Genomic DNA, 25,782 nt, shown 5'->3' on the forward strand with positions numbered 1-25,782 from the left:
AGACAGGCCGACACCAACGCTTCCTGGTTTCCACGATGTTACACAGCCTCCACTGTGTTCATCATGTGAGATGGAGGGAGGGAGAGGGGGATGAGGAGGTGAACCGGGCCCTCACTCACATTAACATCAGCCTGGCACCCTCATGGCGGGAACCGCTCCCCTGCGCATCACGTGAAGGCATACCGCCGAGGATTTCTACTGTTTCAGACATTTCCAAATATTCCAAACTACTAAACCACACAGTCTGTGTTGATAACCCCCAAACTCTCCACTACCAGGTCCCCTGCCCCCAGGATCCGTTCTCAGGCCAAAGGATTTGAGCAACTTCCTGTTTGTGGCTTCACTCAAGAAACGCAGTTGAAAGTGTAATGTTCACAGGAAAGCTCTGGAAGAGGAGGCTGCAGGTAGGAAAGGCAGGCACACCGAAGCCAGGATTGAAGCAGACAGGTCTCGTTCTGAAAACAGAATGAACCTGGGCTCTGCTTCCCCCACGCAAGACTCAACTCAAAGAAATTGGTGAAATGAAGTGTTGTGGAGGTCAGAGCGGAAAGCCTTCATGTTAGAAACAGCTGCGACTTAGGAGCCAGGGAGCGACACTACAGATGAATGAAACGCGCTACAGTAAAAGACCCAGTCATAGCATCTGGGTTCAGTGGGCAGCCTGAGTCACTAACTACACCCACAGATGGAGCATGTATTGATGAAGGAGCTTCAACTTAGAGCATGTTTGACTCCATGGAATTAAAGCCAAACATCGGTGATGGAGACAGACAGAAAGGCAAATTGATGACAACTGGATGTATTGGAGGACGACTGATGGAATAAAAATGGATGACAGATAGAAGGATAGATGATGGATTGGATGAAACAGCTGGACATGGATGACTAACGGTCGGGCGGAGGTGTGGAGGTACTCACGCAGACACTCGTTGGCCTCGCGGGCGCTGGCCCGCTGCCACGGCCGGTCGTAGTGGAAGGGCTTGCAGCGGTCGCACTCCGGACCCTCCGTGTTGTGCTTGCAGTCGCACACCAGCTTCCCCTCCTTGTCCTTGACGCAGCGGGAGGCGTGGCCATTGCACTTGCAGCGCCCGCCCACCTGGAAGTCCCCCACCGCGTAGAAGTAGGTGGGCAGCGCTGTGGACACCGCCGGCGGCTCGTCCTCCCTCCCCGCCGCTGCTCCTGCCACCAGCTCCCTGAGGATATGCGGGCGGCTGAAGACCGCGCGGATGTCGGTGACGGTCACCCAGTCCTGGAGGACGGGGCTGTTGTCGAAGTCCTTCCCGGACGGACGCCCATCCAGCGTGCTGAAGGCGATGAGCCCCCCGGACAGCGGATACAGGTCGGTGTGTCCGTCGGAGCACAGCGCCTCCTGCTCGTTCTGCTTGGTGATCACCGCCCGGTTGGGGCGGTTGTAGACGCGGCGACACTGTGAGGAGTAGAACTGGTACGGCGTCCAGGACTTGCCGTAGTCCATGCTCTTGTAGATGGCCAGCGACTCGGGCCGCAGCGAGCAGAACTGCAGGCTGACGTAGGTGATCTCGAACTTCTTGCCCAGCGACAACGTCAGGGTGACGTTGTGCGGCGAGCTGCTCAGGTTCTCCGACTGCCAGCACGTCAGGTTGTGGGCGGAGTTGAGGTCGGTGAGGTAGGAGGGCGGCCGCGCCCGCCGGGGGTCCGAGGCGTCGCAGATGTGGCAGGTGCGCACGGGGGGCCGCGCCTCCACGCTGCAGGAGCGAGACGGCGGGCGGCCGCAGACGCTGGAGACGGCCACCTCCTTCCCGAAGGCGGCGTTGATGAACTCGGGGATGCAGCGGCGGGCGGCGCCGGCGTCGTCGTAGCAGGGGTCCGGGGGGGTCTGCTGCCCCACGAAGGGGTTGGTGGCGCTGTGGGGGGAGGCAGACCACGCCAGGAGACACAGCCCCAGCCAACACCTCCACACCTCCCTCATCCTGCCTGGATGGCCTGCAGGGGGCGTTGGGTTCGAGTGGAAATCTTTGTGCGGGTAAAACCTATGTCAGATGTGGCTCAGTGTGAGTGTGTGGGGGGAACCGGGTGTCTATCTGTGTGTGTGTGTGTGTGTGTGTGTGTGTGTGTGTGTGTGTGTGTGTGTGTGTGTGTGTGTGTGTGTGTGTGTGTGTGTGTGTGTGTGTGTGTGTATGTTATTATGTGTGTGTGTGTGTGTGTGTGGTGGGGGGTGTGTATCTGTGTGTGTGTGTGTGTGTGTGTGTGTGTGTGTGTGTGTGTGTGAGTGTGTATGTTAGTTTGTGTGTGTTGGGGGGGTCTGTGTGTGTGTGTGTGTGTGTGTGTGTGTGTGTGTGTGTGTGTGTGTGTGTGTGTGTTGGGGGGGGTCTATCTATGTGCGTGTGTGTGTGGTGAGTAAAGGGGAGTGTTGGCAGACTCACTTCGGGCCGACGCCTTTCCTGTGAAAAAGCAACAGAAAAAAGGAAGGTTAGCAGCATCTCACGGCACGTTGTCCTCCAGGTCCAAACCAGGAACACAAAACACTGTGCGGCTTTCTCGGAAATTCCTCCATTTAAAAGCACAGATTGTGTCCAGATGTCGCGTCTTCCAACTGAAAACTCACAAATCCAATTCATTGCAGAAATCACATTTGTTTTTGAATTGGATTAGTCGGGCAAAACCCGGCGAATATCGGTCTTTCACCCTTCAATGGGGCCGACCGACATTTTCATTCAGTGAAAATGCAGAGAAGGGTCGAGCGAGCTTGAAAGAAATGGGGCCCAAGATAAAGCGAGCGGGCGTTTGAATAGAGACATGAGCTGCTCCGGGCGTCAGATCCTGAATTTCAATGCCGTCCACTCATTCAGGACGTCTGGTCAGGAGGCGCCGTGGGACAAAGCAGCAACGCCCACTGTCATCGCCACAGAACACCAGTTCAGATGGAGCTGCTGGAACACATGAAACCAATACAATAAATAAACAAGGTCCCATGTGACCTTCGTAAATATAACAGTTTAAAGTTCTTGTGGTTAGAACGACTATTTACTCTTGACTCCGAGCTTCCTGTTCAAATTTAAAGCCGATTGGCGGAAAATGTGCTCTCCCCTGACGGCGAGGGTTTTTTTATTTACCACAAAACGCCTTTCTAGTTGGGCATAAACCCGACGTCTTCCCATCGCTCGGCCTTACTCGTCCATCACATATCCCAGTTGAGTGGGAGGAGCCAACGTCTTTTTTAAATGTCCCCGGCCAATCGGGGAGGGAGTGGGGGAACCCTGGGAGGAGCCAGGACCGTTTTCCCGGCTCCCATGGAATCATTCATTGACACGTCTAAACATCAACCGGTGTTTTGGGAACCCACCTGCCTTCGTCACGGTGCGCCCCCCCGGGGTTTGACGAACAGTTTGACTGAATGGCATAGAGCGGCGTAGAGCGGCAGGAAGTCAGCGTCACACGGCCAACGACAGCAGCAGGAAGACCAGTCCGATCACATGGAGGTAAAACATGGCGGCTACATCGGCAGACTACGCACTCCAGCATAATACCTGTGAACTACCGCCCAGCACGCTGTAGTACACAGGAGAAACACCCAGGGCTTTTCAGACGGCAACATCTTCATGTAGCTGCTTTGGACTGACACGCCCTCTGATGTAGTTCCTTTTTCTCCGTCTGGACAAGTCGTCGACAGCTGTCCTTGTAACGCGCCGCAATGCATTATGGGACATAGATGATATCTTGTGTTTGCAGACTACATTATTCCGCCCCATGTAGGATGTCATCCTGGTATTTTTCGCACAGTATTTGAGCATCATATGGTTTCAAAGATACAGCACCGATGGTAGCGGAGGTACAAGGTACCCAACAGGTTCACGAGTGACCAATGGCGGAAACTCCGCCCGTTACACTCTTACACAGCATTGGACCCTGCACGCTGGAGCTGAGGGGCCCTCCCTGTATGTGGGCGGGCGTATCCACTGCTTGTGCTTCATCCACAGATCTCTCCTTGGCTCCTACTTACCAGAGCACACGCTCAAGACTTCCTGCTGAAGTCAGCTCCTCGTGCCCGGACAGGACGCCAACCCTTCCACCTGGACATCTCACAGGACGACTGGAAACGAACCGACTTCACTTTCACTTCAACTTGTACCAATCCTGAAGAACGTGGAATCCAAACTTCTGGGTCTGTTTTCGCACGTTGCGTTAACTTTCACAGATGACTACATGAGGTTTAGGTAGATGTAATACAATGTTAGAAATGCGACGCCACCGGAGGGATTAGGAACACGTACCCTGGGCCGAGGCGAGGTGCCGGAGAGACGGAATCTCACGGTTCCCTCACTACGCTGAAAATCTTCCACAGCAAAATCGTCGTCAACGCAACTTTGGCATCAACACCCGCAAAGCGACAATTCAGCAAGTTCAACAATTACTCATGTGATGCATTACTCATGTGACACCGTTCGGTGGGCACCACGGAGCGCGGCGGAGAAAACAGAAAGAGGTGCGTCAGGGTTTTCCCTCCGCTAACCCCCCCCCTTACTTCAAACCGCGGAGGGAACGCCGCCCGATCCTCTGTGAGGAATCCATCAAAGTACAATAAACCCCACCCAGCCCCCTCCCCTCCCGCCCTTCAGATTCTCTCCCTCTCTCTCCCCCTCTTCTTGTTGTGCATCCGTCTTCTCCGCCGCAGGACAAAGGAGCGTCTCGGCCTCCAGTGAGGCTCCCCAGACGCTCATTTCTTTCAAAACAACAAGAACTCAGGGAAACAAAAGTTCTTGGGGGTGGGGGGGTTTCCCCTCCTCTAAGGGGTCCAAAGCCAGCGGCCCTCACAGAGCAGGAGAAGGAGCTCAGTGGTCCATCAAACAGACCCTCCTCCCCTCCCCCCCCCTCCCTCCCTCCACCCCTCCCTTCGTCTTCTCGGGCCCCCGTGGTGACCCCCCACCCACCACCCCGACCGAGTGGGTGTTAGAAAGCGCCGGGTGGCGGTGTTGGCGGGGGAGGTCTGGAAGTCAAGGTGTTAGAACTTCCTCTGATGTCTCCGAGAGGCTGTGGAAGGTCGGGGGAGTGGGGGTCGAAGGGGGTGGCTTGCAAGATTCGGATTCGGACGCTGTTCTGTACAAACCTCGCTGAGGCGTAACATAAATGTCTCTGTTCCCCGGTTTGACACCCACTTCATCACGGCAGCACTTAGCCCGACCGCGGCGACTCCCGCACCATCTGACGCGTAATAAACCACAATAAAAGCGCGAGTGTTCCAGGAAATTCCACCTCGCATAAAGAAAAATGGACTTAAAAGGGATCGGTGCTGCCCTCGCTGGAGCACATTTCATTTGATATACGTACGCTAAATATAACACCGACAATCTATTCAATATGATAATTTGAAAATGGAGGATTTATTGGAGTTCCATTAATAAAACAGTTTTACAGTTGTAGACTAAACTCACACAAAGGAGGTGGAATTTGAAACGATCTTAGTGAACATACATGTTTCAGTTTTTATATTCTACTGTTTAATCTTCATTTTTGTAGAGAACTTTAAACAGCAGTTCATTTGTGAAGGGTATAATATAAATGAAATAAAATGTATTAATATCATCACTATTATCGTTATTACTATCATTATTATCATAATTATCATCGTTATATATTATTATTATCACCATTATAATTATTATTATCATCTGTATTATTATTATTATTATTATTATTATTATTATTATTATCTTGATTATCATTATTACTATTATCATTATTATTATCATCATTATAATTATTATTATAATCTGTATTATTATTATTATTTTTATCTTTATTATCATTATTATTATCATCATTAATCATTATAATTATTAATATAATCTGTATTATTATTATTATTGTCTCTATTATCATTATTACTCCTATTATTATTATTATTATCATTATTATTATCATCATTATAATTATTATTATCATCTCTATTATTATCTCTAATATCATTATTACTATTATTATTATTATTATTATTATTATTATTAATAATAATAATAATCACTTTTTTTAAGTTATTGGGTGTCATTTGTACTAGTTTGCTGAGTCGTTTTCAAGACCAGCTGATTTTTGAACTACTAGGTTGAGTCTCCCTCGTCATTAAAGACATGAATGGCAGGAAAGGAAGTAACAGGAAGTTGGGTATAAAGGGACAGGAAGTTGACGGATCGAGGGGGCTGAAAAATGCAAAGGTGTAAAAGCAGGTGTGAAGGGTTAAAGAGAGAGCGAGGTAGAGAAGAACTGACAGACAATGGAGAGAGAAAAAGACCCAAGAGGAAGACGTGACAAGAGAAGGAAGAACAACCGTGAGAGAGAGAGAGAGAGAGAGGAGAATAGGAGAGAGGAAGATCTGCCAAAGAGGCGGGACAGTGGTGAAGCAGAAGATGTGACCGGCAAGGGCGAGCGAGGACAGAGATAAATGAATGGCAGCAGCAGGAGAGAGAGACAGAGAGAGAGAGAGAGAGAGAGAGAGAGAGAGAGAGAGAGAGAGAGAGAGAGAGGGGACTGAGACAAATAAAGGTAGACGCCTGGTGTTGGATGACTAAATATGGAGCGTTTCTCTGCAGTCTGGTGCTGTCAGGTCCATCTGGCAGAGCAAGGTGAAGCTTAAACAGAGCTGCTCCGTCAGTCCGAAGAATAAACCAGAACCTGAGCCAGGACCAGGTCAGGAACCAGGTCTTGGCCCAGAATCAGGTCCAGGACCAGAATCAGGTCCAGGACCAGGTCCAGATCCAGGAAAGGAACCAGGTCAGGAACCAGGTCGAGGTCAGAGGAACTGGATTAAAGGAGAACTGTTCTGGATTCAGCCCCATTTCTCACCTGTTACAGTGGACTCCAACCAGCTCTGGATGCTCTGGGTGTGGATGCTCTGGGTGTGGATGATCTGGGTGTGGATGCTCTGGGTGTGGATGTCTGGGTGTGGATGATCTGGGTGTGGATGCTCTGGGTGTGGATGCTCTCATTGTGGATGCTCTGGATGTGGATGCTCTGGATGTGGATGCTCTCATTGTGGATGCTCTTGTTGTGGATGCTCTGGGTGTGGATGCTCTGGGAGAGCAGTTGCTTTGACAAATAAGCCAAAATAAAATACCTTTGACAAAATGACGATGAACAGGACATCAATTCAGAGGTTCCAAAAGCTGAAAATAAAGACGCTGTTAAAAAACAAAAAACGCAAGGCTGGTTTAACACCACCCGACGCCGGTGCGATCCTTTAATTCGATGGAAGTGCTTCTTAACAGGTGAGAAGTGGGAGTCAAACCTGCGTTGTTCCCCTTCAAATCTCCTTTAAGTTTGTGTTGGTAAAGCTCAGCTCCCCTCAGGCTCCACGGCCGCAAAAACTAAGTGTTCAGGAGGTTTTACGGCGCTCTGCGGTTGCCGCCGTTACTGAGCTGAGACCAAACCAAAGTGGGAGCGACAATTTGTGCCGTCGTTTCATGGACGCCGTGAAACCAAAACATTTACAGAAGTTGTGTTCCCGACGCCACAAGCACAGCAAAGCCAAAAGAGAAGCAGAACGGACTGGTCCTAAAAGCAGAGCGAGCCCGGGCTTGGTGTTCCACACTCGTAAAAAAGTAAAGTGCAACGCAGTGGCAGTACCCCCTAGCACCCTTGACGCGGCGACTAGTTTGTAATGTTGTACCTCACTGGTATAAAAAATGGGACAAATCAGGTACAAATCGGTGCTTTACAGGGTGCTGCTGGCCTTACAAAGCTTTCTGAACGTACGGTGTTGGACTTCCTCCTCAGAGCACATGCTTGGACATCAAAGTGCAGAACTGATGTCTTCTTGGGAGTGATTCTAAGGTCAACACAGACAAAAAACAACTGTGAAAATGCTACAGTTTGCCTGCATCCGCCGCTGAACGTTACACCCATCCCTGCAGCTATTTGCGGAGGTTGTCGGCTCTGGGACGTAGCGTTAACCTCTGAAACGCTCAGTAAGACTCTGTTTCGGCGAGACGTCCATCCAGCGTGTTTAACAAGCCACAAGCTCCTCGTCTTTCATCAAATGTGGTTAAAGCAGCAACAGCTGTTCCGTGAGCGTCTGGCGTCCGTCTGTTCACGCTGCACACAGCGAGGAGCCCCGCTAGATAGCCCCGCTAGAGAGCTCGCTCGTGCCGGCAACGCGCCTCGGGCATTATCGGGGAAACTACTGAGAGATTAGACCTTTATTGAATGTGAAAAGGCTTCTCCTCCGCCTCCACCTTCGGCTCAGCGTCCAGGCCAGTTGAAAGCCTCCCTGGCAGGAGGGAGCTGAGCAGGCTCATTACCCCCAAAGGGCTTCACGTAGGGCGGCCACCCCACCGTCCAGTGGCCTAAAGGTGGGCGGAGGTCTGAAGGTGTAGCAACCTCCCTCGAGACGTGAGATCTGACAAGGGACTGGCCAATGAAAATCACTCAACTTCTTCAGTTGAACGGACACACGAGTCCATGAGCGAACGCACATGAGAGCACCATCTGATGCCACGGAAACGCCGAAAAACCTTCAATGGATCCAATCCTCTCCCCGAACAGCACGGAAGAAACACCCTGAGAACCAAGCTCCACCGGGGGGGTTGGGAGGGAGGGAGCTCCAGGTGAAACCTCCAGGTTCTTTGTGGCAACAAACTCAACATTCACAAGGAGGAGCAGGAGGAGGAGTAGGTGGAGGAAGAGGAGGAGAAGGAGATGAAGGAGGAGGTGGAGGAGGAGGAGATGGAGGAGGAGGAGTAGGTGGAGGAAGAGGAGGAGAAGGAGATGAAGGAGGAGGAGATGGAGGAGGTGGAGGAGGGTTGGAAAGAAGAAGACAGCTGCCGTGTCTTCTATTTGGTTTCTTCTGGATCGACCGATGGGTGGAGAGAAAGGAAGCAGAGAGTGAGAAAAAAGAGGAGTGGAATATGTATATGGAAGCAGGAGGAGGTGGGGAAGGAGGAGGTGGGGAAGGAGGAGGTGGAGGAGACAGAGGCAGCCAAGCACATCTCTCTTCATATTATATCGTTCATCTCTCACTTTATGCAATTATACTTAATTCTATTTTTCTATCTACCGCCCTTCCATCAACTGATCCATCCATAAATCCATCCATCGTCTATCCAACTTTTGTCCATCTATCATCTATTCATTCATCTATCCATCTATCCATCTGTCAATCTATCCATCCATCCATCTATCCAAATATCTGTCCATCTCCCCATCCATCAATCATGGATCCATCAGTCCATCTATCATTTATTTATCTATTTGTCTTTCTATCTTACCATCTATTTATCCGTCATGAAGAGAGAGTGTGAGAAGGCCAGGACAGATAAAGACAGAGAGAGAGAAAGAGAGAAAGAGAGATAGAGAGATAGAGAGAGAGAGAGAGAGAGAAGAGAGAGGGTGACAGAGTGGTATTTTTCCATCCGTCAGCAGGAGATCATCCTTTGTTCAACTCCCTCCGTCTCAACACGGAACTCCACACGTTGATCCTCCACATAAAAATACTTTCACTTTGCATTGTTGTGTGAATGTGTGCATGTATGTGTGTGTGTGTGTGTGTGTGTGTGTGTGTGTGTTTGAATGTGTGCATGTATGTGTGTGTGTGTGTGTGTGTGTGTGTGTGTGTGTGTGTGTGTGTGTGTGTGTGTGTGCAGGTGGGTCGGGGGGTTTTCTTTCTGGAGTTGATTAGCGGTGGAGGTGAGAGGTGGGAGGAAGGTCGGAGGTCAACTCTCCCAGCTGAGGGTGTCGTTAGCGGGCAGATCTGAGACTAATCTGCTACGCATGGTGGTGTGTGTGTGTGTGTGTGTGTGTGTGTGTGTGTGTGTGTGTGTGTGTTTGTGTGTGTGTGTGTGTGTGTGTGTGTGTGTTGGAAGCAGATAAGTGAGTTTATTCAACTTCATGTAGTTCCGATTAAAATGAAACTGCATTTCCATGACTGCATTTCGACTCATTGACCACTGAAATAGTTTTTCTTGTTTCCTTTTGAAGGATTTGCCACTGTGTGTGTCAACACGATACTGAAACTTCATGTTAAAACCTGCTGCTTCCAGTTGAATTTTCCCCACTCGAGCATACTTTTACCCGGAATGCCGCCTCAAAGCAGCCTCTTTAAACCTGATGCTAACACTCCCGCATAGCACATCCCACATCCCACCACATCGTACATCATCGCCGTCAGTCCGTCTGTTCATCTCTTGGGGATCTTTAGGATTACTTTGTCATGACTCATTTCTAACGAGTGATTTTAAGATCTAATTACATCCGCAAGAACGTCTGTGGATGGACATCTGATTCTGCACACCACGCAGTTTGTGTATCTAGATATAGAAACACATGCATCACCCGATGAGTCAATACTAATTGTACACAATTGTTCCCAACACTTATATGTAAAGAAAAACTGTAATATATACTGTAATATTTGTATTGCCAGCACTGTGTTATATTTGTTGCCATTCATCAGTCGTTTCCATCTTAGATTCCACATCTGCTGCTGCAGATATAAATTAGATTAGATGGCAGCAAGGCAATCTAATCTCATGTAATGTAATGTAATGTAATGTAATCTAAGGTAATCTGTATGAGTCTTTGAAAGTCTTCCCGGAGGTTTAAAACCTTCAAACTCGCTCCGCTGTTTTCCCTTTGAGCCTCGCTCCAGTGTAAGTGATCTGGTAAAGACTTTCCTCTGTCACGCCAATGGCCGCCCGCCCGCTTGGCCGTCAATCAAAACCATGACCTTTTCTCAACACAACAATCAGCTGCAGCTCAGCCAGCAGCTAGTTATCCATCTCTGGGCCAAACCTGACATAACACCTAAACCCAGTTTGGACACCAAGTTTATTTTGTGAAAGAGGGTTGACCCACCTTTCCCAGGACAGACATTTGACAAACAGGCAGGGATCAGCTGCAACGTCCCATGGGTAGGTCCTGTCCACTACCAACGTAATTACTTAACCTGCTGTGTTTCGACAAACTCACAACTCTGATCATTTAAATACAACCCACAACACCACCAGTAGAGTTTCCGCTCGCAGTAATTGGAGGCTATGGAAGACCTTGAGGAAGGTTTGTGATTTTTGGCAGCAGCAACAATTCCTGACGCCTCGTGGCCAAATTTTACGACCATTTGAACAGAAGAAGGGATGAGTGTGACATATAGTCGACATAATGACGAACAGTCCAGTGAGGGGAAAAATGTACCCACCCAAATTAATCCACTAAATGTTTGATACCGTCCAGAACCATACCCCAAAATGACTGATGAGGCGAGTGAAAAATCACATCACTGGACTCGTCCTGTCATGATAATACGGTCTGGAAAGGTCTATACACAGAGATAGAGAGGGAGAGAGAGAGGTGGAGATATAAATAGAAGGAGATAGAGGTAGACAGAGAAACAGATAAATGTACAAAGGGATAAAGACAATATTGATGTGATAGAGGCAGCTGGATATATATAGATGAAGATTGGGATAAAGATAAATAAATGGCAATATAAATAGATGGACATGGATGGAGAGAGTAATAGACAGCTAGGCAGACAGATCAATCAACACATCGACATCCTTTAAAATATATCCAGGAACATTAAAAATAGTGTCATGATTTTTTTTTTATTTGCTGCAACTTTATCACTATCTTCTCAGTTCAAGGATGAATCAAGAGAGCTAAGTCGAGAAATATAAGTCAAGAAAAATGAGTCAAGAAAGATAAGTCAAGAAAGATGAGTCAAGAAAAATAAGTCAATAAAGATAAGTCAATAAACATGAGTCGAGAAAGATGAGTCAAGAAAGATGAGTCAAAAAGATGAGTCAGAAAGATAAGTCAATAAAGATAAGTCGAGAAAGATGAGTCGAGGAAGCTGGGTCGAGAAAGATGAGTCGAGAAAGATGAGTCAAGAAAGATGAGTCAAGAACGATAAGTCAAGAAAGATGAATCAAGAAAGATGAATCAAGAAAGATAAGTCATGAAAGATAAGTCAAGAAAGATAAATCAAGAAAGATCAATCAAGAGAGATAAGTCAAGAGAGATGAATCAAGAAAGATAAATCATGAAAGATGAGTCATGAAAGATAAGTCATGATAGATAAGTCAAGAAAGATAAGTCAATTAAGGTAAATCAAGAAAGATAAGTCAAGAAAGATGAATCAAGAAAGATAAATCATGAAAGATAAGTCATGGAAGATAAGTCCAGAAAGATAAGTCAAGAAAGATGAATCAAGAAAGATAAGTCAAGAAAGATGAATCAAGTAAAGTATGAATGGCCGATGCATAGAAACTAGACGCCCAGTGGTGGAATGCGGCCGTCTCAGCCCTCTGGGTCAGTCCGAGTCCAGAAGCGGGGTCTAAGATCAACAGAACCCGACCCGAGGCAGACGGGGGGCAGGGGGGCAGACGGGGGGCAGACGGGGGGCAGACGGGGGGCAGGGCAGGGCGGTACGACGGGGTTGGCCCGGTTCTCACAGTCTCACACAGGAAGCTGACTGGATCCAGTACAGACAGTATGTACACCTGTCTGCAACGACCGGCCAAAAAAAACGCTGAGAAGACGAGATAAGGCGCGGTCGATTCAGACAGACAAGTGTTTCTGTCGGGTCAGGGTCTGCGGGGGATGGAGGAGGAATTCAGAGATGTGGTGGTGGTGGAGGTGGGGTGGGGGGTGGAATGGAAAGGGATTTTCGTACGATCAACATCAAGGCGCTCGGCACAACCACCGCCGCCGAGAATTTCTGCTGAGTCGCGGAACAGGAAGTTGAAATTTTTGAACTTGGGCCCAGATCCTACACAGTGGCACATGTTTACACCTGTGGAAGAAAAGTCTGAAAATGTAAAAACGTGGATGATGTTTTAGATGGTGTTGTGCTTATGTACAGACACATCGTATTTTCATTTCCCTCATTCATCATCACAGAGGTAGAGTAGTGATTGAGCAGAGCTTGAAAGAGTTAGAGTAGAGTAGATGTAGAGTAGAGGTAGAGTAGAGGTAGAGTAGAGGTAGGGTAGAGGTAGGGTAGATGTAGAGTAGAGGTAGAGTAAAGGTTGAGTAGAGGTAGAGTAGTGGTAGGGTGGAGTATAGGTAGAGTAGAGGTAGAGTAGATGTAGAGTAGAGGTAGAGTCGAGGTAGAGTAGATGTAGAGTAAAGGTTGAGTAGAGGTAGAGTAGTGGTAGAGTAGAGGTAGAGTAGATGTAGAGTAGAGGTAGAGTAGATGTAGAGTAGAGGTAAAGTAGCAGTAGAGTCGAGGTAGAGAAGAGGTCGGGTAGAGGTAGAGTAGATGTGGAGTAGAGGTAGAGTAGATGTAGAGTAGAGGTAAAGTAGCAGTAGAGTCGAGGTAGAGAAGAGGTCGGGTAGAGGTAGAGTAGATGTGGAGTAGAGGTAGAGTAGATGTAGAGTAGAGGTAAAGTAGCAGTAGAGTAGAGATAGAGAAGAGGTAGACTAGAGGTAGAGTAGATGTAGAGTAGAGGTAGAGTAGAGGTAGAGTCATCTGTTTCCAATGATAAACAAACTTTATTAAGCACCAATAACTCAAAGGTCCACGATCGTAAAAACAAACTCTTGGAATTCCAGAACATCTTGAATTAGATTAGATTTATTACAGCCACTGGCAGAACAACCACGATTAATAGGATTTAGTATAAATGCTATTAGGATATACGTATGTATTAATATATATTAGGATATATGTAGTAATATATATTAGGATATATGTATTAATATATATTAGGATATAGGTATTAATATATATTAGGATACATGTAATAAACATATATTAGGATATATGTAGTAAATATATATTAGGATATAGGTATTTAATATATGTTAGGATATAGGTAGTAAATATATATTAGTATATATGTATTAAATATATATTAGGATACATGTATTGAATATATATCAGGATATATGTATTAAATATGTATTAGGATATATGTAGTTAATATATATTAGTATATGTATTAAATATATATTAGGATATACAGTATGTAGTCAATATATATTATATACCGTTTGGGTGCATCGTGTGGCTGGTTTTAACCAATGGGAGGGAACCTGGAGCATGATGTGTGGGCTGGATGAAAATCCTTTGAAACCAGTTTCTGTGTCTACGTCTGGAGGCAAGACAGGTATATAATCAGTCAGACAGACATATAACCAGTCAGACAGGTATATGACCGGTTAGACGGGTGTATAACCAGTCAGACAGGTATTTTAGCAGTCAGACAGGTATATGACCAGTCAGACAAGTTTATGAGCAGTCAGACAGGTGTATAACCCTAAACAGAAACAGTCGGAGATAATTCCTATTTTCCTTGAGAGGGAAACGTCTCTTTCTTCAGGAACCTGGAAGCGTTTACTGTCGTACGAAGACTTCAGACGAATCTGTTCCCATTTAAAATATTCTTTAAAACTTCCTGAAGTAATCCTTTATGGGCCCGGTTTAACGTTTTCATTCATTAAAATTCATTTTTTTAACCGCATAGGCACAAGTGTTCCCAATTTGTTCAAGTTTTTGATAATAAAAAACATTCTTGTTTTAATGCGTCCGTGCAAACCTCCCTTTAGTATGATGAGCAGATGCAGGGCAGTTATTACTATTGTAACATCCATCAATAAAGATGGAGAAGTTATAAATGGAGATGGAGGACGTGAGTTGATCACGATAATAAGAAATCGTTTTGAATACAATGGGGACAAGACGGCGGCTGGGGGAGCTGACTGATACCTGGGGCACGACAGACTTCCTGCCTGTCGAAAAATGATGAAACGGTACGACAGGGGAATTAAAAATGAGGCTGGGGTGAGGACGTCGTCATCATCACTTCCCTTCCGGTCCACAAAATGAAGACCCCACCGTATGACACCCAACAGATGATCAGACTTCTTCAGCTGAAATGTTCTTATCCCATTAATATTCCGCTGAAACACTAAATCGAGTAAAGATGAAGTCACAGCTTACTTCCGCCGGCATAAAGGACGGCAAAAGACAGTTCGATTCTTCGGAACTCACTGACAGATAAATACGCTGATGTTTCCCGGTGTGAACGTCTCGTAAATAAACTCTCACGTTGTGCCGCGCCGCAGAGGAGGCGGAAGGTCCCGCTTTTCCCACGAGTCGGAGCACATTGTGACCGCGGGGCTGGAGCGCGGGGGGGCGGGGGGCAGGTGAGCCCTGGACCTGGATTAGACGGGAAGCGGCCGCGGCACGGTGACGGAGAGCCGCATTTGAAGTGGTCGCCGCGAGTCTGCGGTAGGCAGCGCCGCGGTTTTCCCCACAGGAAAGCAGCGCTTGTTTTTTTCCCCCAATTTGCAAAAGAGCTATTTCCACTCCCCACCGCGGCCCGGGCCACTTTGAACTGGGGAGGGGCGGGGGTTGACCGCAAATAATTTCATTAAGTGTCCAAAATACCTGCACGGTTACGAGCGCTGCGCCAACCTACAACACACATCGGGGGAGGGGAAAGGAGCGCTCCCTGTGGGCCGGGACGGGCGGCGCGGCACCACTCGGGCCGCACCGGAGGACTTCCTGGAGACACCGTCGCACATGTGAAGACTTCTCCATCCCCAGTAGCGACGCACCGCAGGGCGGAGCAGGACGGGGACCACACATCCGGGGATTCTGGCTGGAGCCGGAGGAGGCGAGACTGAGGACTGAAGATCAGATCAAACCGACCCCATGTCCCGACTCGTCTGAGGGAACCTGGAGGAACCTCTTCAGACGACACTTCAACGTTCCCTTAAGGTCTGGAATATCTGTGCGGGGACTCCAAAGTCCTGCGGTGTAAAACTGCGTCCTGCCGACATCGGATCAGGATCGATATCGGACCCCATCCTTTCCCTCCACTCTCCTCTTGCTGCTCCTTTCTCCTCCTCCTCCTCCTCCTCCTCCTCCTCTCCCTCGCTCAACCTTTCCAGGGAAGGATTTCAGATGTCGGTTTTTCCAACACAGAGCAGCAGCGTGCTGATGTTTCCGTGCTCCACAGCTCGTCGGGCGGTGAACTTTTAAAGGAGAACTCCCGTATTTTCACACCTCGACCTTTTTTTGCAACGGCCGGGCGTCAACCTCGAGCGTTTGGGATCACAACGTAGAGAACTGCGTATGAGTATCGAGAGAACTGAGTATCGAGAGAACATTGAGAGACTTGCCACACAGTGAGGCAATGGCGTTCGCCAAAGACCGTGGTCCCGATCGCCCAGGTAGACGGGTAGGTTTGGGGCCCAATACAGATTGTTGAATATTAACATTAGTGAACAGTGCAGAATTTAGTTATATTGGGTTATTCGAGTCATCCGACATATGTATTACTCAGCAAGGCAGAGAATCAACGTTCACTTGGTGTTCAGGTTTAGATATCGGAGCATTTTTTACTCTGTAAGAGTCCGTGAGCACGGAATCCAACCTGACACCTGATATCAGGACCGGTATCTGTGCGTTCCCATCTACATGTCAGGAAAGACTCGATCCAGACACCTGTTACGTGTCCCAGACGATGAAAGCCATGACAGTATTATGAAATCAAATCTGTTCAGCTGTCTGATTTCTGTTTGAAATGAGAGACAGACAGGTCTCCGGACTGGTTTTAATCAGCTGAGATGATTGGTAAAAGACAACAAGAGTCTTCCCCAGAGCGACATTGTAGCTCAGCTGTTGAAAGAGAATTTCCCACCGCAAAACATCAACGGGTCAGGCCTCCTTTTTGGGCTGACCCACACAAACCTGGTGGAGCTGGTGGAGGTCCATTTTCCCTCTTGAATCCAACCCTCACACAAAGTGTCTGTCTGTTGATCTTTTCATGGATTTCCTAGGGTTGCCAGTTGTCATGTTGTTAGTTTCAACGTCACTCGGACCACTAGAGGGAGCACCAGTCCATCGGGACGTGACGGAGGTGCACCGACACAATCCAACCGGTTGTTTGGGTGCAGTTTGCGTAGAAGACAGTCCGAGCTTCAGTCCACTTTGAGGTCTCTTTGCTGGACGCTCATTCACACAAAGAACAGAACTTCTTTGTTCCAGACTTTCGCTTCCCGCAGCAACTTTCGTGAGAGTCAGCCATCTTACTACCTTCACAGGAAATAGTTTGCGTCTAGAACCAATAGACAGACCGTGCTTCGTCAACAGAACCTGAAACTACGAGAGAGCAGCAGATTCACTGGGCACTCAAATATCTATGATTGCGCCTTTAAACCCCAAAATCTCTGTGAAACCCCATTTAAATAGCGTAATGTTATTCATATTGCTTTGTCCACTTCATCCACACGGAGAACAGACACTGAAGGACGGTTTTGCAAAACTGACAAATAAACTCCAAATAACTGAGGCTAATGGGGTGTGACATTAAGGGCCACAGTGCAGCAAATGTTATGAATGATGGAACGGGTGAATATTATTTAGCATTTGAGGTCAAGTGCAGGAAGGAAGGATCGTCATGGCAGCCACGCCCCAGGAGACTCATCACACATTTAAAGACTTGCTCTCCATCCCAGCGGCGACGCACAGCAGGAGCCCGGACGTCAGACTCCGGACAAGAATCCAACCAACCTGACGCCGTGTCCAGACCCGGTCACTACGGTGTCTGAGCGTCTCCGCACAGCCGCCTCTTCATGAAAAACCTTCGGAGCAGAGAGGGATCTCCGTGGGATTCCTCTTGAGATCTCGTAAAATGTGACTGGGTCTTGAAAATCCAAGACACAGTCCTTTGGCGTAAACTCTGTGTTAGAAAGAGCAGTTTTCAGGCAGCCAGTCCCCCCACAAGGAGCAGCTGGTTCGGCCCACATCGGGAGGAAGGGAGGGAGAGAGGGAGAGAGGGAGAGGGAAGGGCAGAGGGAGGGGGCGGAGGGCAGAGCTCTAGCGTTACATTGGGCCTGTCAGGCTGCTCAAAGCGTGAAAGAAAAATAGATTCGATGTGTTGACTTTACTCTTTCAGGTGGACGGAGCCAAGAGTCCGGAGGAATCCTGCTTCTCAAAGCAAGGAAAACGATCTGCTTATGTTACTGTGACTCACTGCCTTCCAGCCCGGCGCCGAGCTGCGGGACCCAGGAGCCGCAGCAGCCGGGTCCTGGTGCTCTAGGACCGGGTCCCACGCCCGGGCACGGTCGGCCCCCGGCCCCTCTGCAGGACCTGGCTTTCCGCAGGACCCGGTCCAGATCGTGTGCTCCCCTACCCCACCCCCGCCTCCGCCTGTTATTGGTGGACGGACGACGAAACGCAAATGAAGTGATGATTAATTGACAAAGTCAAAATGGGACTAATGAGCCCTCTCTCGACAAATTACAACCTTCAACACGACAATCCAACCCAAACTTTAGTGCTCTGCGGTTTGCGTGCGCACACACACACACACACGCACACGCATGCACGCACACACACACACACACACACACACACACACACACACACACAACACACACACACACACACACACACACAGCGGATCGGAGTGAAACCACAGTCTGTCCACGGCAGATTCATTAAGCAGATGATAAGTAGGTCAGGCGGTTGCCACTCAGCGTTAAACAGGTTTTTAAACTCTATTGAAGGTTTTAGGATCCAGACTCCGGGTCGGGGGTGTCCCGCGGGAACCCCTCCCTGTTGTTCCAAACCCTTTCCCTGCTCAAAAGTTCTCCTTCTGATCGATCGATCGATTGTTTTTTCCTGGTCACTTGAGGCGTAGTATCAATTCTGCCGACCACAACTTGCGACGCTGCTTAATCAGATTCACCACGGCTGACTTTCACTCCTTGTGCGTGTGGCGGACCCCGCCACCAACAATGGAAACAGCCTCTCGAGGAGCAACAGGCAGAAGGCAGAGACATTAAACAGATGTTTCCTATAAAGTATCAAATATAGGATTTTTTTGTTTTTTGGACTAAATAATCTGACGGATTACCACTTTAAATCGATTGGACACTAATGTGACATTGGATTAGATGCGTTGTAGCTTTTGAGATGTTGCAGGTTCATTGGGTGTCTTTTTAAGGTCGGTTGAGGGAAAGAAAATCGACCTAAAAAACCTCCCGGATTCGTCTCCCTACATTTCAAAGTGATTGGTGGCACCGTGTCGGCAGCGGAACCCAGCCCGTTAAGCCCTTCCGGGGCTCCGCCAGCTCGCCGCCCTCACACCGGGAGGATCGCACTGGAGCGGACAGACGCGTTTGGAGACTTGGCACCGGGGCGGCGCGCTCTGCCGGCCTCGGCACCGGAGCGCCCCGCCGCTGCCGCCGGCGGGACACACCGGCTCCGGCGGTCCGGCTCGGGGCCATTCGCCGTCGTGGAGACCCGGGTGGGACCTGTTTCACCGTAACCCGGGTTAACCGGCACCGCGCGCGCGCCCCCACCTGCCCCGTGCAGCTGCGTCCCCGCGGCACGGAGCCCGAACCGCCCGTTCGAGTCACCCGCACCGGTAGTGGTTATAATAACGATAGTGATGATCATAATAAAAATAATTGTAATAATAATAATAATAATTATGATGATAACTATGATGGTAATAACAGTGATCATGGTTGGAAAGGGGAAAGCAGCTTTCCAGGTTAAAAAAAAAAAAAAAGCTCTTCCACTGCGCAGAGGAGCCGATTCTGTCCCCAAAAACAACAGAAAACGTCATTAAATGTGGAAGGAAGCAGAGTCTGGAGTTTACATATTCGTATAAAAGATGAACTTACCGAGGAGGAACCGCAGCGAAACGGACAGAAAAGCCGTCCAACGCGCAGTGAGATCCAGCCCGACCGACCCGCGCTCTTATTCCGTTAATTCTCCAGAAGCAGCAAAGCGGCTCCTCTCAGCTCCTCCACACGCACAGCCTCATCTGGCAGCATGTGGCGGGTGGTGCAGGGTGTCTCCGTCAGCACGGTCCTCCTCCAGGCGGGCGGGTGGCGCAGGGTGTCTCCGTCAGCACGGTCCTCCTCCAGGCGGGCGGGTGGCGCAGGGTGTCTCCGTCAGCACGGTCCTCCTCCAGGCGGGCGGGTGGTGCAGGGTGTCTCCGTCAGCACGGTCCTCCTCCAGGCGGGCGGGTGGCGCAGGGTGTCTCCGTCAGCACGGTCCTCCTCCAGGCGGGCGGGTGGCGCAGGGTGTCTCCGTCAGCACGGTCCTCCTCCAGGCGGGCGGGTGGCGCAGGGTGGTTGTGTTGGAGAGGAGACGCGCCGTGCGCTCCGCTCCGCTTCCAGGACGGACTGGATGAGACTGGACTGGACTGGACTGGACACAACTGGACTGGACTGGACTAGACTGGACTGGATGAGACTGGACTGGACACAACTGGACTGGACTGGACTGGACTGGACTGGACTAGACTAGACTGGACTGTACTGGACTGGACCAGATGGGACTGGACTGGAATAGATGGGACGTGACTGAATGGGACTGGACAGAACTGGATTTGACTAGTGAAGTGAACTGGACTGTGCTGGATGGGACTGGACTGGACTGGACTGGATGGGACTGGATTGAACTGGACGGGACTGGACTAGACAGGACTGGACTAAACGGGACTGGCCTGGATGGGACTGGACTGGATGGGACTGGACAAGACTGGACTGGATGGGACTAGACTGGACTTGATGGGACTGGACGGGACTGGAGTGAACTGGATGGGACTGGAGTGAACTGGACGGGACTGGAGTGAACTGGACTACACTGGACTGGATGGGACTGGACCGAACGGGACTGGACGGGACTGGACTTGACTGGACTGAGCCACCAGCAGCTCGTGGGGGCAGCAGACTGGGACACTCCCAGTCTAAGCCAGATGCACATCCCCACCAAACAGACTCTGAGGATGTAAACTCACATTAAAATTCCCTATAAAGTGAAAATAAAACTTTGTTCTGCACCAAAAATTGTTTCCTTAGACACCAGACAAATCTGAATCATTTTTAAAAATCACGTAATCAAGTATATAAAATGATGTTTCAAAATCGTGTACGACACCACGCCCAATCGTGTAAACCGTGTAATAATATATAAACGTTTAAATTGGAGAAACTTCCATGTTTAAATGTTCTGCTGAACACAGTCCGGTCCGTCACCTCAAAGTGCCCCCAGCTGGTGCCCCCTGCTGGGTCCTCCGCAGGCCAGGTCTGGGCTCCACGGCCTGCTAGCGTGCAGCTAATGCTTACGTAAACAAATCCTGAGCGTCAAACCAACGGGACGGTTCTTGTTTTGTTCCGGGCGTCCGTGCCATGAGTTGACTTCTCCCTGAAGACGCCTTCTACTCCAGGAGTTTATTCCCAAAACAGCGGTTCATCCCAAACTCTTGGCTGCTAGCTTAGCTTATTTCACCACTGTTCCGACCTGGTGTTTATATAGGGTTGGGAGCGGGGCCATGCAAAGTATGATCACGTATACTTCATCGGGTCATGATTTAGCCCCGCCCAAAAAATCCCGACCACAAACACGGTGATCGTTCAGTATTTTCACATGTTTTCACCAATTACTTTCTAACGTATAATGTTTTCAGAAACAAATCACTGAATTCACTGCACACAGACTTTAAAAGAAAGAGGTGTGACACAAGGCGGGCGTCCCCGTGTGGAGAAAAAAGTTTGTTTTTGTTAAACAATTTTTCTATTTCTATTTTTTATCAATTTTCCTCAGTTGCCTGATTGAATGAAACAAAATAAAAGCCTTGTGCTTAACGTAACGGGGAGTCTATCTCAGTCACTCCAACACCACACACACACACACACACACACACACACACACACACACCTGAATAAGCCGCCCAATCGATATCTCTTAGTGGCCCTCCACGCAGGCTCCAACGATGATGAAGTCATTTACTATCAAATGACTGACACACACACACACCATTGTGCATTCACTTGATTCTCACACACCATACTTTCAGAGTAATATTGATAGAGCCTTATTTTTATTATTAGATAATATTTTTAGTGAATATTGAAAAATTGCCAAAGAACATGAACTTCAGCTGTAGAATACTTAGAGCCGTGCAGAACTTTTTTATCAATATTTGATTGACAAATGTGTGCACTCGTCAAAAAACCACAGAACTTGGAACCAACTCATCTCAATATGATGTATGATGAGAACTGTAGATTGCTCTTATTTGGACTTTTACGGTTAAAAGATTACCAACGCTTATTATTACAACCTTATAAACCCTATAAAGTAACCGTACTTATATAAATGAATTATATACTTAGTAATAGTGCACTTCATTGACTCCCAGACACTTTCTTGAAATTTCTTTCCAATGCAGTTTGTCTTTTTTCAGTACAATTCCATAAGCAAGTGTCACTAATTGAAAACGTTATTTCCATACTGTAGCTTCTTTTCTAAAATGTGCTTTAAAAAAAAGGGAAAAACCCTGATAGCAAGAATTACCAAACAGCAGAGTTGGAAATCCTACAACAACTACTCCTGTCATACCTCGTCTCCCACAACTTTTAATAATGTAGTTTCAATGAGATAAAAATCCCCAACAAGACAATTTGTTAAATTTTTAACAGTATATATCACCCTATGATGCCCTACGTTCCAATAAAAACTCCATCTCTCCATTAATCTTCCAAATAGGATATTCAGTTTTTATGGACCAAGTACCTGAAATTCTATACAATTCCAAAATGATGAACGGTGTGTATCCATCCAACAAAGATTTGCTATTGAAGCTGACGGCTGTGTTTCCTTGGAGACACTGATCCTAGATCTACTGCCCTGTCTCCTTCCAGGGCATGTGTGTTGAGGCCTTCTGGCTGGACCTGCATGACTGGCTTCTCCCCAAACGCTTTCATCTCAAACTCTTTTCTCACAATGACTGATCACTTCTGGACTGATGTTTGACGGTAGAAAAGACCACTTTCTGCTCAACAATACACTTATTCTTGCTCCCTTGTATTTACATAAATCCAGGTTCATCCAAGTGAAACCTCTATTCTCTCTTTCACAAACAATTCATTCTGCATATGAAAGCCCTTAACTACATGAAAATTTAATTTGCATCATGGAATTCCAGAAGAATTTACCTTCAGGAAATATGTTATTTGACTGTAAATTAATGCACAGATTGGATTTGAAGGAAGATTACACGAAAATATATATTATTTCAAAACATATATATACATCTATGGCGGCGTGGAAAGACGTCATTTAATGTGTTTTCAAGATTTATGATGAAAAGTTTATAAATGCATCTTCACAGATTACCATGAACGTCCGTATAACCTGTCGCATCAATACCACAAAGAACCCAGAAATACAGATCATCATAAAACTAGAAAATCTTCCTTCATCTGACACTGCATCTCCTCACAGGGACACTGAGGAATCAGAATCCACCCTAAACCCAGGGTGGAGAGGTTCAGTGAATGCGGTGTAGAAGGTGTGGAGGTGTCTCAGTGGGTCAGAGGAAACTGAGTTGAAGGACAGAGTTCGGGAATCTAAGTGAGTGACGGGAATCTAAGAGAGTATCTCTGTACTTGTAATAATAATCACAACGATGCAGACTCCAGGACTCATTAGTCCCTCCAAGATAGGAGTCACAACCTCCTTCCTACTGATTCCTCTGGAAGTCACTCCTATACCAACCCCTCCTTCCCACTCCAGCCCCCAGTAGCAGTGTCCGGTCAGACCTTCTCTCCACAACACCCGTTCTATGTGAAGAAATCTGTCAGTGGGATCAGGGCGTGGCTGCTTCAATCCAACCCTCATCACCTTCCTGTTGTTCACACACAGACTGAGTTCTCTGTGTGCGGTGCTTGGGTCCAGTGTGAGTTTAGCGCCATCTGGTGGAGAACAAGACACAGAACAGCAACAGTTCATGATCTAACATCCCTGGGTGGTTCATTTCCTGTGGATTCGTTAACAGACAAGATTGTCCATTTATCAGCAGTTTGATGAAGACACGTGATGTCCACCATCATCTTCATCCCCAGTAGGATCTGAATGGCGTCCCATGCTGCTGTGTGGATGGACTTTCCATCTAAATCATTGTTTCTCGCCAGGTCTGCTCTGAAAGTTTCTATAATTCCACTTGAAAATATTAAGCATAGAAATCAGCTCTTTGTTGCAAGATCAAAATAGCAAAGCTCTGGACAAAAATATCAGTCCAGCCGGAATAGCAGCTCTGTGTTCATCACAACAAGCTCTATTTCTAGCCCATAATAATAACAACAAGCACAGTGATACACGTTGGTGAAGTTTAGTGACCTTTTTAGTGGTGAACGGGGTAGTGGAGTGCCGTGGGATTATTTCATTGTAGAAGGCCTGGGAAACAGGAGGTTGGGAAACACTGATCTAAATAGTTGTGATGAATCAAACTAAACAGACACTTACATTTCCTCAGACCTGGTTCCAGCCTCCACGCTCCACCCTGCTCCACCCTGGGGGAAAACCAAGTCAGAGCAGAACATTCTCTTGGATCAGGGACACATGGACATTAAAAAGATGCTATCGATCATTTTCCATCTCACATCAATCATGTGCTGTCTGACATCACCCTGCGTCACCCACCATCTCAGTGTGATTAGTGTCCTCCTTGTAGAAGAGCTTGTCTGGGAGTGTCAACTGGTCTCTCTATACCTGAGAGTGTCCAGTCTCCAGCGTGGCTCCTCCAGGCCAGCAGAGAGCAGCCTCACTCCTGCCTCTCCTGGGTGGTTGTAGATCAGGTCCAGCTCCATCAGATGGGACGGGTTGGAGCTCAGAGCTGAGGCCAGAGAAGCCTGTGTGAGCAGACAGCCACACAAGCTGCAAACACAACATGAAGCACAAGGTGTCAATAACAGAACACATACTTATTGTAGTAACTATGATATGATATGCTATAATATTCTATATATATATAGGATATGTTATCTTGGTTGCAGAAGTTGAGGAACACTGGCCTGAGTGTTACCAGAACACAGTGTGGACTCCCCAGTCCAGCAGAGAGCAGCTGCACTCCTGAATCCTGCAGATCATTGGTGCCCAGGTCCAGGTCTCTCAGACTGAAGGAGTTGGAGCTGAGAACTGAGACCAGATCATCAAAGATGAACACAACTTTGAACTTGTCGTAGCTGCAGATTCCTGATTAAGTGGTTTCACTAATGAAGTGATGAACAAGTTCCACCAAACTGAACTGTTTCCCTTTCAGTAAGTTCAGCTCTCTGAAGGTGAATGGAAAGGTGAAGTGTATGTCCTGGTTGGCCTTGTCTTCAGCCCAGTCCAGAGAGAACTTGTGTGTTAACACTGTTTCACCAAAGCCAGCCACACCCGTTGTCATCAGTGTTCTGATCGGTTGATCTTGTCCAGGTAAGGGTTTGAAGACGTCTTGACATTTGATTTGTGTTTCTTCTGTCGCCGGCTTCCTGGAAGCTGCTTCGATCAGTCCGACCTCATGTTCCTGTTTGACCTCTGGGCTCCCTCCCTCTCTGATGTAGAGCTCTGTGTAGATCTGGTTCAGAGGTGTTGGCTGTCCTGCTTTAGCCATTCCCTCAAACAAACACTGGAACTTCTCCTTCAGATGACACTTCAGTTTATGTCGGCACAAAGCGGCAAGATTTACTGAAACAACACATAAAAAAGGACATCAATGAGTGAATGTTAATGTATTTACTGCTTAATGTGTGAACCTCCCAACTCCTTGTTGTGTATTCAGCTCTTCTCTGCTGGCTGAACAAGCACTCTGTGTGTGCAGTCCAACTGTTGTGCAGTTGGTTATTCATCTGCTTTAATGTTTTCATCACGCTACACCATCAATAACCAATCAGCAGCTTCACCAGGTTATCTGTAGCACACCATTTACCATCTGACAGGACGTGTACAAACCTCCCGTTTAACACATTCGTTCTAGCAGCGCAGTCTAAAGACGTAGACACCTCCCATGCTGCTTCAAT

General features: G+C 47.9%; 1 protein-coding gene across 1 annotated transcript in view; it reads right to left on the reverse strand.

The window, feature by feature from the left end:
- ntn2 (netrin 2) overlaps positions 1–19,716 on the reverse strand; it is a 67,096-nt gene extending 47,380 nt beyond the window's left edge. Inside the window, exons 1-3 of the mRNA XM_080021786.1 lie at positions 19,612–19,716; positions 2,403–2,420; positions 919–2,009 (exon numbers count right to left, since the gene is read on the reverse strand). Of these exons, the coding sequence (XP_079877912.1) occupies positions 919–1,948 (1,030 nt within the window). The 5' untranslated portion in view covers positions 1,949–2,009; positions 2,403–2,420; positions 19,612–19,716. The remainder of the gene's footprint in view (positions 1–918; positions 2,010–2,402; positions 2,421–19,611) is intronic.
- Positions 19,717–25,782: the final 6,066 nt, after the last annotated feature.

This window comes from Zeus faber (assembly GCF_960531495.2).
Source record: "Zeus faber genome assembly, chromosome: 20".
NCBI lineage: Eukaryota > Metazoa > Chordata > Actinopteri > Zeiformes > Zeidae > Zeus > Zeus faber.